Source organism: Coenobita brevimanus, chromosome 68 (genome assembly GCF_032717465.1).
Source record: "Coenobita brevimanus isolate Jiangsu-jjx chromosome 68, ASM3271746v2, whole genome shotgun sequence".
In the NCBI taxonomy this organism is placed as follows: Eukaryota; Metazoa; Arthropoda; class Malacostraca; order Decapoda; family Coenobitidae; genus Coenobita; species Coenobita brevimanus.
In genome coordinates, this window is record NC_137021.1 from 1,360,121 (window position 1) to 1,375,000 (window position 14,880).

Sequence of the window (14,880 nt, forward strand, 5' to 3'; positions counted from 1 at the left end):
GGAGAGATGGAGGGAAGGAAGGGTGGAGGGAAGGAAAGTAAAGGGAGACAGGCAAGGGTAAGGGAGAGGAGAGAAGGAGAGCGAAGGTAAGATGGAGTGAGAGGGAGGAGAGGAGAGGGGAGGGGGAAGGTAAGATATGGTGAAGGGAAGAAAGAGGGGAGAAGAAGGAAGGTAAGATGGGGTGAGAGGAAGGAGGAGCGAAGGGAGGAAGGTAAGATGGGGTGAGGGAAAGGAGAGAAGGAGGAAGGTAAAATGAGGTGAGAAAGAGAGAAGTGAAAATAAGTCACGCCTACACTAAATAAAATCGGCAGACCATTTGAAGGAAAAAAAAAAGCTTGAATCCAGACACTCATCAAAGGCAATATCCCATCCAATCATTAACACTCTCAGGCTGCTATGGCTCCTCTCAGGCTAGTAATATCTCAAGGTGTTTGCTAGAATATTACACTAGCAATTACTCTCTATAAAGGTGTTAATTTTCAAAGATATTTACCTCTCACCTGGATTCAGTAATATTGCCCAGGTATTACTCTCGTTCTGTGATATTACCCTGATAGAGTATTACTGAAACAGGTATTTTCCTCTGTTCACTTTTACTTGATCTATAATTGCCGTCTCTCTATCTTGTATGCTGAGCTGTTGTTAGAGATTAAAGCTAGAATTTGGTGCTAGTCACGAAGAAGTGCTATGGAAGGGATGTGGAGCATTGTATTGTAATGTTCGGCCATTGGCGTATGATAATCTTTGCCAAATTAGGGTAAACAAACTATAGGATGATTTGATTGTTATTTTATTTGGAGAGAGAGAGAGAGAGAAGAAAAAAGAGCAAGGGTTGAAGACAAGACAGGAGTACCAGGAAGAGGAAGTGAAGCATAGAGTCGGCCATCTTGGTTCGCCATTGGCCTATTATATTAAGGTCTCCAGGGGGTGAGGGGGGAGTGGAGGGGTATGGGGAGGGGGAGGGAGAGAGGTAGGATTTCACCCTCTCTCTCTCTCTCTCTCTCGCTCTCTCTCTCTCTCTTCTCTTTCACTCCCCTCCCCTCCTCTTCCCCTCCTTTCCTGTCTCCCCTCCTCCATCTATTTCCCTTCTCTCCCCTCTCCCTCTCTCCCCTCCCCTCAGATATGCCTCTCCCCTCCTGATTTCTCCCCTCTGGCTCTGGATCGTCCCATGAATTCCATCTTATCCCCTCGTCGCCTCTCCCCTCCCCACATCGCCCTTCCCCTCCTCTCTCCTCACTTTCCCTCTCATTTTCTCTTTCTTCCTGGTCTCTCTCCTCTTTCTCATCCTCCCTTTCCTCTCACTTTTCCTCTCCACTCCTCTCCCCTCCTCTCCTCTCCTCTCCTTTTCTCTCCTCTCCCCTTTTAACCCATCCTCTTCCTTTTCCTCCTGTCCCCCTTCCTCTCCTCTCCTTTCCCCTCTCTTGCCCTCCTCTCTCCTCTCCTCCCTTTCCTCTCCCTTACTTACCCTTCCTTCCTGCCCTCTCTCTTACATATCACTTCCTCTTCCTGAAAAATCTCTTACGTGTGTCTTATTCCTCTTCGCTTTGATATGTCCTAAAATAAATAGGTAGGTATGTTATTTTTATCAGTCTGTTTTCAATTATTTATCTGTCTTTCTTTATCTGTATGTCTCTCTATCTCGATCTGTCTCTCCATATCTCTCTGTCTACATATCTGTCTCATGCCTGCCTATCTTTATCTGCCTCTCAATCAGTCTGTCTATTTATATCCATCAATCTATCTGTCTATCTCTCTTTCTATCCATCTACTTCAACCTCCCCAATTAATCCCACTGTTCCCATTACCTCTACAGCCTCCGGTTCTCCCCTCCCCTCCCCTCCCCTCCCCTCCTCTCCCCTCTTCCCTTTCCCATCTCAAACTCCCTCTCTCTTTCCCCTTTCCCATCTCCATCTCCTCCTCTCCTCTTTCCCCTCCTCTTCCCTCCCCTCTCCTCTCATCCTTCTCTCATACCTGCCCTCTTGGCTATCTCCCCTCTTCTCTCTCTTCTCCCTCTCCTTTCAGTCTGTTCACTCTTTTCTCACTCCTCCCCTCCTCTCTCTCTCTCTTTCCTTTCTTTTCTCTCCCTTCCCTTCATCTCTCCTTTCCTCCCTTTTCCCTCTCCTTCCCTCTCCTCCCTCTCAGCTCTTTTATAACTATCCTCCCCCTTTTCTACTTCTCCTTCTCAATTCTCCCCTCCCTTTCTTTCATTCCTTTTCCTCCCCTTCTTTCTCTCTTCCCCTCTCCTCTCTGTCTGTTCCCTCTCTCCTCCCTCCATCTTTCCCATTGCCCCTCTTCCCTCCTTTTTTCCCCTCTCTCTTCCTATCCTTTCCCCTCCCCTCCACCTTCCTCCCCAGATCTCATCCTTGAAACCTGTTCCCTTCTTAAGCCTGCCTTCCTTCCCCCTCCCTGCCCCTCCCTACCTCCCTTGCCTCTCTCCCCCTTCGTCCTTCTCCCTTCTCCAATCTCCCCTTCCCTGCCTCCCTGCCTCTGCCTCTCCCATCTCTACTTCCAGCCTCCCTTGCCTTCCTCTGTTCCTCCTTGCCTACCCCTGCCTCTCCCTGCCGTTCTGCCTCCTTCCCTCTGCTTTCCCTCTGCCTCACCCTGTCTCTGCCTTCCTTGCCTCATACTTTCATCCTCCATCTTACTATCCGCCTCGCCCTGTCTCGTCCCTGCCTCACCTTGTCCCTCCCCTGCCTCTCCCTGCCTCCCCCTGCTTCTTAGTCCGGAGTGCCTGGCCATGTACCCCCGAGGCAGGCTGACCACACCGCCTCCGCAACCTCGCCTCACCTCACCTCACCTCACTTCACCTCACCTCACCTCACCTCACCACCTCACCTCACCCCACCTCACCTCACCTCACCTCACCTCACCTCACCTCACCTCACCTCACCTCACCTCACCTCACTTGGCTTACATCTGACGGAACAGGACAACTACCACAAACACTAGTCCTGGTTTTTGCCTGCATTTCGATGACGTCTGAGTGGTGAGATACGAGTGAGTCTCCTTGGTTACTAGTCAAATCAACCCTCCAGTTCGACTACAGGTGGCCATAAGGGAACATTGGCAGACGGGAAACACACCCTATTAATAAATGGTTCAGTAAAGAAACCACTCCAATTTAGAAAAAGAAAATTGTTAGTAAAAAAATATAACTGGTCATCGTAGTGAAAAGGTTAAGGTCGAATTGCCTTGTAGGGATCTTAAGGTCTGTGTGGTCTGTATCTCTCTCTCTCTCTCTCTCTCTCTCTCTCTCTCTCAGGCGGATCACTTAAACTCCGGAATATGTTTACACGGAGAGAGGGCGCTTAGGAGAAGTGACTCGGTGTGTGGCTGAGTGGGGCTGGAGTGGGCTGAGTGGGGTGAGAGGAGGAGGAGGAGAAGGAGGATGGAGGCAGAGAGAGGAGAGGGAGAGAAACGTGAGGGAGAGGAAGAGGAGGAGGAAAGAAGAAAAAGAGAACGTGACTGTAGCGGCTGAGTGGGTTGGAGTGAGTGGAGTAGTGTGAGAGGAGGTGGAGGAGAGGGGAGAGGGAGAGAAATGTGAGGGAGGAGAAGGGAAGAAGAAGAAGGGGAAGAGAGGAGAGAATGGGAGGATTAGGAAGAGGGTGATGAAAGAAGGAAGAGAGAGGGGGAGGAGGAAAAGGAGAAGAAAAAGATTGAGGAAGGAAAAAAGTGGAGACAGTGTGAGTGAGAGGAAAAGGAGGAGGGAGGAGGAAGGGAGGACGTCTGAGGAAAAGCAAGAGGAAGAGATTTACGAAGATGAGAGAGAGAGAGAGAGAGAGAGAGAGAGAGAGGGAGGGAGAGGAAGAGCGTATGTTTGCCTGTAAGAAAGGAATAAAAGGAATAAAAGGAAGAAGAGGAAGAGGAGGTTAAGAAGATGAGAGAGAGAGGAGGGGGGTTGGGAGAGTAATGTTATAGTGGGTTTGAGTGGCTTGAGAGGAGGAGGAGGAGGAGAGGAAGAAGAAGAAGGAGGAGGAGGAGGAGGTGGTGGACGGGGAGGAGGAGGAGGGGGAAAAAGGGGAGGTAAAGGGAAGAGTGGAGAGGAAAAAGAGAACTACTGAGAGGAGAAGACTAGAAAGTGGAGAGAGAGAGAGAGAGAGGTGAGTAGCACAGAATATTCAGGTAATTGACAAAGCCGGGAATGGATGCGGAAGAGAGAGAGAGAGAGAGAGAGGGAGGGAGGGAGAGAGAGAGATAGAGAGAGAATGAAAGGAGGGATAGAAATAAACACAGACACCTAGAAGATACGAAAAAAGAGAAAGAAACTACAGAAAATTACAGGGAAAACAGGAAAGAAAACCAAAGGAGAAATTAAAGAAAGGAGAAAAAGGGAATAAATGGGAGGAAGAAGAAAGGAAAATGAAGAGAGGGAAAAAGTAAGGAAGAGTAGAGGAATGAAGGAAGGAAAGCCAAAAGGAAAGGAGGAAAAGAGAAGGAAGGAAGGAAGAAAGAAGGATGGAAGGGAGAATGAAGGATAAACGGGAGGCAGCTGAGTAAAAGAATGAATGGAGGAATGAAACAGGAAGAGAAACAGGGAATTGAGGAAAAGGATGATAACAAGCATGAGAGAAAGGGGGAATTGCTGACCAAACACAGGAGAAGGGAGGAAGAAGGGAAGGGAGAGGGAGAGTAAATAAGAGAGAGAGAGAGAGAGAGAGGAAGGGACACTAAATTTAACCCCTTGAGCACTAGGACGCCTTTTGTTATTATTCCTTGCTACCTAAACACGATATTATTATTATTATTATTATTATTATTATTATTATCATTATTATTATTACTATCGTTATTATTATTATCATTATTATCATATTAGTAGTTGTAGTAGTAGTAGTAATAATATAAAATTGATATTGTTAGGATTATAATATTTTTTTGTCCTGTTAAGTGTTTATTCATTACTAATTGCATGTTTAATAAATACTTCACTAATTGTTTGTAATAGATTCTTGCTTTTATTGTTTATCTCTTTACTGTGCATACTCAATTATCCTTTATTTTTACTCTGTTATTTTGTTATTCTTTATTCCCTCTTCCTCGTATATTCTCCTTCTCTCGTCCTCCTCCTCTCTTCCTCTCCCTCTCCTTCGTCTTCTTATCTACCGTAGTCCTCCTCGCCCCCTTCTCATCATTCTCTCATCTCCCCCTCTCGTTTTCCTCCCCCTCTTTCTCTCCCCTTCCTCTCATCTTTCCTTCGTCCCATTTTCATCATCTTTAGCCTCCATTAACCTCGCATCATCACCTTCTCTCTCTCTCTCTTTCTTTCCCTCTCTCTGATTCCTCTGCTGTCTGTCTTTTCTCTCTCACTCTGTTTCTTATTTCTGCGGCTTCTGTTTATTCTGTCTCACTTCTCTTCTGTTTCGTGATTCTTTTCTTTCTAGTTCTCTCTATTTTTGACCATCTCTCTCTCTCTCTCTCTCTCTCTCTCTCTCTCTCTCTCTCTCTCTCTCTCTCTCTCTCTCTCATCCTTTATTCTCTGTATTAATTCCTTCCTTCCCTTCCCAAAGCTATAATGCTCAGACCCTTCTCATTACTCTCTCTCTCTCTCTCTCTCTCTCTCTCTCTCTCTCTCTCTCTCTCTCTCATTTCACCCTACCCCTTTCTTTCTCAAGCATTATCATATTTGCTCTCTCCTTCCGCCTTCCTCCTCTCTTCCCTTCCCCTCATTCTCTTTGCACTTACATTCATCTCTCTCTCTCTCTCTCTCTCTCTCTCTCTCTCTCTCTCTCTCTCTCTCTCTCTCTCTCTCTCTCTCCAGCTAAACATAAAATTACTGAAAGACTAGATGTGCAAATGTTGATCATAGTACACTCCTAGTAATATTAGATATATATTTTTTGGCAGTATTTGCGTCATACACACCAGCACAATACATTTCAGTTTTCATATTAATCTTTTTTTTAGGACTTTTCAGGTTTCCAGCGGCTGGTGATCATGTTTTTTTTGTTTTTTTTCTAGTACGGCTGACTTTGGAAGGGTGTGGAGGGTGGGAAAGATTGTTATATTTGAATGTCTTATTCTTAACATTTTGCCGTTAGAGATGAAGATGATTTTTTTTATCTGTCAGTCTCTCTGTCTCTCTTGCCATCTCCTCCTGCTCTCTCTACCTTACACCCTGCCTTACCCTCTGTGCCACCCCCTGCCTAACCCCTGTCTATTCCTTTGCCTTTGCCTATCCTTCTGTACCCTTTGCCCCTTCTTCTGCCTATCCCTCCGTGCCAAGATCTGCCTAAATCTCTGCCTATGCTTACTCCTGCCTAACTGTGCCTCTCTCTCTCCCCTCAGCCCCTGCCGGTCCCCCTCAAGACGTGGCCGTTCACCTGGTCAACCTCACCGCCGCTTCTGTCACCTGGCGCCCCCCACAACCAGCACTGCAGCACGGCGTCATCACGGGCTACCAGGTGAGGCTAATTGGGCTACCTGAGACTACTAATCGGGCTACTAGTTACCTGGGGCTACTAGATTAATGGACTACTAGTTACCTGGGACTACTAAATTTATGGGGCTACTACACTCCTTTGACTCTGACTTGGCCTAAAATAACCATCTTCCCATCTTGAATGCTGAGTTGTAACAATAGATTAATGATGGAAAATGATGCTAGTCACGAAGAAGTGTTGTGGATATGATAAAGAGCCGCACTATCGCCTCTTCTGTCACTGAGCTACGTGAAACAAGCCGCAAGTGGACGAAAATCTGGGCCAAGTGAAGCTGAAAGACCCATAGACACTTGGAGTACGTGGACTGACTATTAAGGGGCTATTGAGTTCCGTGAGGCTACTTGTATCTAGTAGACTATGGGTTTGCTATGGCTATTAAGGGTATCATTTAAGGCTACTGTTTTTCAGGCTAGTAATAAAATGGAGCTAGTTGGGAAGATTAGAACTTGGGGATTTTAAAATATTACGGCTATTAGTCTACTAGGGCTATATATAAAGATCAGGAACTTTGGGGACTACTAGAAATAAGGACTACTGAGGCCACTGAAGGCTGCCTAGGGCTATTATTCTTTACCTGTCCGTTCTCTCCGTCACCTGGCGACCCCCACGGAATGAAACACCACGACGTCATTACAGGATATCAGGTGAAGAGAGACTACGGCTACATTAGGACTGCTTCGGTACTGGACTACTTACTAGGGGCTACTTAGGGCTACGTGGGTCTATTAGGACTACTAGATTATATAAAGGACTTCGCTGTAATTGAAGAGTTAAGAGACGTAATTGGGGAGCTAATGGGTACTTGTTCAAATTGGGGTGCTTGGGTGAATTGGGTTAATTTTGTTGTCTTGTAACTTGAAATGTGTGTGTGATTTTGAGAGAGAGAGAGAGAGAGAGAGTAAAAATCTGTCTGGCTCACTGGTTTAATCGCTCGTCTCTCCTTCACTGAATATGGAGTCTGAAAAATCTCTCTCTCTCTCTCTCTCTCTCTCTCTCTCTCTCTCTCTCTCTCTCACTTTCCTCCACCTCGTCCTTTTTCTCTCCTTCCTCCTTGAATTCTTTCCTTGTTTTCTGTTTCCTCTTTTTCTTCCACCTCCCCTTCTTCGTTTCTTCTCTCTCTCACTCTCTCCCTTTTCTTCTTTCTCTTCTTCCCTTCATCTTTTCTCCCCCATCTTCCTCTCTCTCTCTCTCTCTCTCTCTCTCTCTCTCATCTCCGCTTCTGTCCACACAATGCATTACTGAGATTGCTCCCTCCCACCTTCTCTCTCTCTCTCTCTCTCTCTCTCTCTCTCTCTCTCTCTCTCTCTCTCTCTCTCTCTCTCTCTCCTTCAATATTTTCTTTAACATTCTTTTGCCGGCATCGTCTTCCTCCCTTGATCTCTCTCTCTCCCTCTCTTCGTGTCTCCCTTGCCTACCTCTCTCCTCCTCCCCCTTCTCGTTTCCTTCCTCCCTTCCTCATTCTCCTCCCTCTTCCTCCACCCTTTCCTTAGTTTTCCTTTCCTTCCCCTTCTCTCCCTCCCTCCCTTCCTTCCTCTCCCCCTGCCATGTCTCCCTTTCCTCCCTCTCTCCCTCTCCAGCCCTTCACATCTTCCTTCCCTCCCTCTTCTTCCAACTGTGTCCCTCCCTGCCTCCCTCTCCTCCCTCCCCCCTTCCTCTCTCTCTCTCTCCTCCCTCCCTCCCTTCCTATCTCCCTTCCTCCCTCCCTCCCTTTAATTTCCCCTTCACCTTTTAGCCTGGCAAAAATCATACATCTTCCTTGTCATTTTGCCCATGTTAATCCTCCCTTACATATTTTACACCGATATGAGGGTCTGTTTTTTTCGTTCTTTTGTTCTCCTGTTATTGTTATGAACCGGGAGTTATAATGTTATGATAGCACAGTGGAATTTTGTCATATTTAAGGGTGACTCATATTTCCACGCCTCAAATTTAATCCGTGTTATAAATTCAGCTCAAAAATAATTGTGAGTTTGCAGTGTTACGAATACAGTGTTACTTCAATTTTATTATTATTTTTACCGATAATAATATAATTCTTCTTGAAAAATAATAAAGAAAACATTACATGATTTATTTGTAAGCATTAGAGTTATGTTTCCACTTGGGCAACCCTATTCGGTGTGGCCGAGCGGACCCGTCAACCGCACGCTAGCAACCCCCCCTGTAAAGTACTCAGAGAAAATAGCAGGCTTCTCTTACGTCAATGATAAGTAATATATGTTAAAAAAAGGGTCCACATCTCAACCGCAAATGATTTAGTAATTAATGTTGACCTTATGGAGGAAATTTGTCACTTTTTTTTCACCCATTAAGACATCATTAACTGCATCTCCATTACGGTTGAGATCTAGACCCTTTTTGAGAGAGCGTGTTCTAGCCCAGAGTTTCCCCTAGAATAACCTGAAGCGTATTTATCTACTTCGCATGATAGATAAATGTCTTTACTTTATTCTGCTTGTTATGGTAGATTATTTTTTTTTTTATTGCTCTGGGCTTGTCTAGGTAATTAATTCATGGGACTGAAAGAGAGAGAGAGAGAGAGAGAGAGAGAGAGAGAGAGAGAGAGAGAGAGAGAGCGAGGTGGATGTTGGGTTTAAGCGGCAAGGGACAAAAAGGTTGAAACAAAAGGATCTAAAGTGAGAGAGAGAGAGAGAGAGAGAGAGAGAGAGAAATACCAGCAGTTCCTCTCTCTCATAAGCCATACTCACAGGATGCAGTGTGAGGCAAGAATTAGATAGAAGGATAAGTTAAATTGGGGAAAATGAATTCAGAATCTCTCTCTCTCTCTCTCTCTCTCTCTCTCTCTCTCTCTCCCCTTTCCTCCCTTTCTCCCCTCCTCTCTCATCTCTCTCTCCCTCTTCCCATTGTCTGTCTCTCGCTCTCCACCCATTAATGAGGGCAGGTGAAATGTCCTCTCATGATTAAAGAGAGTGAGAGAGTGAGAGAGGCAGGGGCGTAAAAGAAAAGAGAGGGAGGGAGGGGGGGGAGGAAGGGAGAGGAGGAAAGATAGATGGAGAGAGAGAGAGAGAGAGAGAGAGAGAGAGAGAGAGAGAGAGAGGGAGAGAGAGAGGACCTGATATAAATGGATCCTAGACTCTTATTTCAAGATGACTGGAGGCCATTTGTTCCAAGGCAAATATTTCGTCCCACTGCTGCAGGAAGAGGAAGAGGAAGATGAAAGAGAGGAGGAGGAGGAAGATGGAAGAGAGGAAGAGTAGGAGAGATATGGAGGGGAGAGAGGGAGGGAAGAAGGAGGAAGGAAGAGAAGAAGGGAAACTGGTTTGGTGGAAGGGGAATATGTAGAGGGAGAATTGAAAGTGATGATGATAATTAGGAAGGGAGAGAGAGAGAGAGAGGACAACAAGTGCCTGGTATCCTATTCTCTTTAAAATGTACCTCACTCAACCCTTTGGCTCCTACGCTAGACTTGGCCAGCATAATTTTGAACAGACGAATGTGTTGCTGTTACCGCCGGACGATTCTCTCTCTCTCTCTCTCTCTCTCTCTCTCTCTCTCTCTCTTTCCCCCCTCCAGGACACGCCCTCTCTCTCCCCCTCTGCGGTAATGGCAAAAGCTCATTATCAGTGATCGTCTTTGGTGTCATCTTTCTGTTTACATTAGTTCCCCCTCCCATCCACTCTTCTCTTCCACATTTTCTTTTTTTTTTTTCTTCATAATTCCCTCCTTTTTTCAATTTTTGTCTACTTTCCTTAATCTTTTTTGTATTTTTTCTCTCCACATACTTCTACATTCCCCCCAATCCCCTCTCTTCATTATCATTTTTTTAAAATTCATTTTTGTTTTTTGGTTTCCTCCCATTTTCTATGCTCTCACTTTAATTTATTTTTTTTCAGGTTTTCCTTTATATTTCTGTTTAGATTAACTTTTCTTCCCCTTCTCCATCTTCTTATTTCTTTATTTCTCTTATATTTTCTTTCCCCAAATTATGTTCCTCCCCCTTTTCTCTTCTTTTTCTGTGTCTTCCGGTTCTCTGCTACATTCGTAAAACCTTTGTAAAATTATCATTTTTTTTTTTTTAGTGTTATTTATCGTTTTGTGTAAGTACTGATTTCTGTGTTTTGACTTTATTCATTATTAGTTTATATCTATGTATTCTGTATCTGTGGCTGTGCATCAAAAACTGCCTATCTGTCTGTCTGTGTATTTTCGTCTATCTATCTCTGTTCTCCCCCCCCCCTCTCTCTCTCTCTCTCTCTCTCTCTCTCTCTCTCTCTCACACACACACACACACACACACACACACACACACACACAAGCATGGGATCAGCAGGGGTAGGAGGACTTCGCTAGGCTGCAGGCACAGGGGCGTGAGATGGGGGCGAGGATGACTGCACTGCCTGTGGTGATGAGAAGGCGGAGAGAGAGACCGAGGATGAGACAGGGAGAGACAATGATGGAGGCGAGGAGAGACAGGGAGAGGCAATGAAGGAGGAGGGAGAGAGAGAACGAAGGAGGGAGAAGGGAGGAGAGAGGGAGAGAAGTAGGGAGACGAGGATAGGGAGGGACAAAGAGGGAGGAAGAGGAAGACTTTGAGAGAGAGAGAGAGAGAGAGAGAGAGAGAGAGAGAGAGATTAATAGACAGTTGGATAGATGAAGTGACAGACTGATATATGGATTCCAAACTATCCTGCATATATTTACATCGATATGGTTGAGAGAGAGAGAGAGAGAGAGAGAGAGAGTGTCGAAAACTACTGTATAAGTACCTCTACTTTCTCTCTTTCATTTTCTCCTCATTAACACCTCTTTTTATTTTCTCTTTAATTATGTTTTATCCCACTCCCCCTGCTCTCTCTCTCTCTCTCTCTCTCTCTCTCTCTCTCTCTCTCTCTCTCTCTCATTTACCATAATTTCTCCTACTATTTTCTCGCTTCACCTAAACACTAATTCCCAGGCATCTAATTTTTTTCCTTCCTTGCTTACTTATTGCGTGTTTTTCCCGCATTCTCTTTATTGCTTGTTTTTCTGTGATGCTTTTTCGAGAGACCCCATCGTCCTCCTTTTTATTTATTTATTTAATTTTTTGCATATTTTTTGCCCATGTCAGTTTTATTCAGGTGTTTGTGTGCTTATAAAAATTATCGTTTTTTTTTTCACACGTTTTTGTCTTTTTTTTTCAGTTTCCCTGTTTTTTTGAGTTCTTTTTTTATAATCTCTTTTTTAGTTCCTTTTTTTTCCAAGTTTCCATTATCCTTTTTTTTTTTTTGCGTTGTCTCTTTTTGGCGATTTCCTTTTTGGGGAGTTAGTTTTTTATTTATTTATTTTTTCTTATTCTTTGCCTTTTGCTCCTTTGCTGTGTTTAGTTTTGTCCTTTTTACCTCATTCATGTTTTTTTTTTAGCTGTTCGTTTTTATTTTCTTGCATTTTCTTTGGCAGTTTTTCTTTTTTCGTTCATTCTTCTATTTTTTTGCCCGACACAAGTACATTAAGATAAAAAATATATATATGTACAAGAAACTGAGTCTTCAAAAACCCTGTATTAACTCTTTCCTTGCTCCTTATAACTAGGAATTTTAAATATGCTAAAGACAGACGATTCTTTTCTGTCGAGATAAAGCCTAGCGGTGAAAGGGATTCTCATTATAATTTTCAGACGATTTTATTCAGTTAGAAAAATCGCTCCTGCTGAAGGGTTTGTATGACCGTCACTGTAGCCTTTGTAATGTGTTTTTTCCTCCTTCTTTTCTTCCTTTTTCTATAATCCCCCCTCTCATTATCTTGTTTTTGTCCTCATTTTCTATTCATGTTCTCATTTTCTATTCATGTTGCCATCTTGTGTCTCGGTAATTTTCTTCACTTATTCCCTCATTGTTTTCAGATCCTGTCCATATTTTTTCCCTGTTTTTTTACATCCTTTTCGTGTTTGTCCTCTGATTTTCTTATATTTTTCTTTAATACATCATAGAGTACAATTGTGTATCGTATTTTGGGGCAAAATTAGAACACAGAAAGAATAACAACAGTAATAATAACAACAACAGCAACAAGTGTCCCTTCTTCTTTTTCCTCTTCATTTTCCTTTCACTCTTCATGTTCCTCTTTTCCTCTTCTTCTACCTCATCTTCTCCCACAGTTGGTCTCCCTTGTCAGTGGGACCTCAACCTTCCTCAGTAAATCTCTCATCTCGTGCACCTACACGTATATCAGTCTTAAGGATTCTCGTGTACTTGACAAGGATCAATATAAGCAGTTTGTAGTTGATAAGGATTAATTTTTTTTTCTCCCTCTGCAGCTCAACTTTCCTAAACAAGTGACAGTTTCACCTATCAGTTTCTTTTTCTTTCAGATGTCCCTAATTTTCTCTGCCATACTGCCCTAATGTACTTTATAAACACTAATTATCTTCCTTCCTTCACAGCTGCTCACTTTAGTCAGCAGGAGCTCTACCTTCCCAATCAAGTCCATGAACGTCTTATCTTTGCCCATCAGCTGTCTCCCTTCATGATTAAAAATTTTCGCTCTTAGTGATTCATATGCAGTTGACAGCCATTAAATGTAACTCTCTCTTCTACCTGCAGCTCCTCACCCTGGTCAACGACAGCTCAACTTTCGTAAACAAGTCCCTGAACGCCAGCACCTTCGCCTATCAGCTGTCACCCCTCACACCAGGGCACGTGTACTCGGTTAGCCTCTCAGCGCTGTCCAGGATGGGGGAGGGGCCTTCGTCTCAACCAATCAGGCTTCAGACAGACCCGGCGCTGCTAAATCCGCTGGCCAATAAGCACGCCGGGTCCGAGGGTGTGGTGCGGGAGGCGTGGTTTATCGTGCTGGTGGGAGGAGCTATGTTTTTCCTGCTGACAGTGTTCGTGGTATTGCTTTACATCAGGAGGTTCCACCGTAAAGACTCCGAGCTGCCGAGTCTGAATGGTGAGTAGATCTGCCTATTTACTTATTTTGCTTACCAATTTACTGATCATCCTACTTATCTTCCTACTTTCTTATAGGTTGTGAGTTATTTTACTAGACATTTCGATTTTCCAGTGTAAAGACTCCGAGCTCCAAAAGCCGAATGGTAAATAAGTCTACCATATAGTTACGCTTCTAACTTATTTACCAGCTTTCTCGTCTACCTACATCCTACGTACCTAAATATCGGTTTTGACTATTTTTTCTCTATATTAGGAGTTTCCACTGTAAGGACTGCGAACTCTCTTGCCTAAATTGCACTTACATTTTCCTTATAAATACACGGTGGTCAGGTGCTAAGAGATATTGGCTGCTGTCTAGAAGGACCCAAGTTCGTTCCCAGGTCAGGACAGAGTAGTGTAAATATCAGAACTGCGTAGAAAAACTGCTGAGCCTCGGGAGACGGGTTGTCAAGTTTGTGTAGGGTGTAGGACGCATGAATAACCAAAACATCATTATTATCATCATTAACATCATCATCATCATAATTATCATCATTCTCCTCCTCCTCCTCCTCATCATCATCATCATCATCATCATCATCATTACCATCCTCCTCCTCCTCCTCCTCATCGTCATTATTACCATCCTCCTCATCATCATCATCATCACCAGTACCCTTGACAACACCAGTAATCCCAGTAACAGCCACGATACCCATAATCATAATTCCAATATTACAAACTCCCAAACAGTATTATCCTGAGTGATATCGGGAAGTACACTATGGAGGTCTGAAAATCATCGGTGTAATATTCTGCGATGGCTGGGCAGGTGGGGTCGAGTGGGCTAATAACTAGACCATTGCAATTGTGTTAGAGAGAGAAACAGACAGACAGACAGGAAAGTAATGTTCTGAAAAGAGAAAAATGTGAGAATAGAATCAGTAGAGAGAGAGAGAGCAATCCATGAAAATACAAAGGCAAGCAATTCAGCCGAAAAATTAAGCCCAAAAATGACACCGAGTCATCCCCGAAAAAAATAATAATAAAAAAAGAGAGAAAAAACAGAAAAACGAAAAATCCAGCGGGGCCCTTTTACCCTCTCAAAAAATAAAAAATAAAAATACAAAATCGAAAAAAAAAAAAAAAGTGAATTTCCGATAGTCCAACACGGAGTCTTTATTTCATATCAATATAAAGCCATTTGCATATTTCCCAAGCAGGTGATGTATTGAGAGAGGGGGATTTTTTCATTTATAGATATACATTTTTTGGAGTTGTCAGAATAAATATATATATGTAAAGACTGCAGTGATATTAATGGCGACTGGCCACATATATGCATAAAATTGAAGGGGTGGGAGGGACACATAGATGGAAATTATTGTTCTCTGTTATTTATGATCAACTGGGGGGAAAAAATAGCATTGAGGGAGTTATGGGGCCTTTTGGTTGGTAATTCATTTTTTTCAATTTTTAGATATTTGTAATTTCTTTTCCCTACTTTGTTTCCCTGTGTTTTCTATGATTTATTACCACTCTCCGGAATTAAGTGGAACGGGGTGCTTTTA

At 43.6% G+C, this 14,880-nt stretch overlaps 1 protein-coding gene across 1 annotated transcript in view; it reads left to right on the forward strand.

Annotated features, from left to right (window-relative positions):
• The window catches only part of LOC145405784 (roundabout homolog 2-like), a 288,900-nt gene that overhangs the window by 249,245 nt on the left and 24,775 nt on the right, over positions 1-14,880 (forward strand). The window contains exons 12-13 of the mRNA XM_080277020.1: positions 6,286-6,401; positions 12,980-13,328. Coding sequence (XP_080133146.1) covers positions 6,286-6,401; positions 12,980-13,328 — 465 coding nt within the window. The remainder of the gene's footprint in view (positions 1-6,285; positions 6,402-12,979; positions 13,329-14,880) is intronic.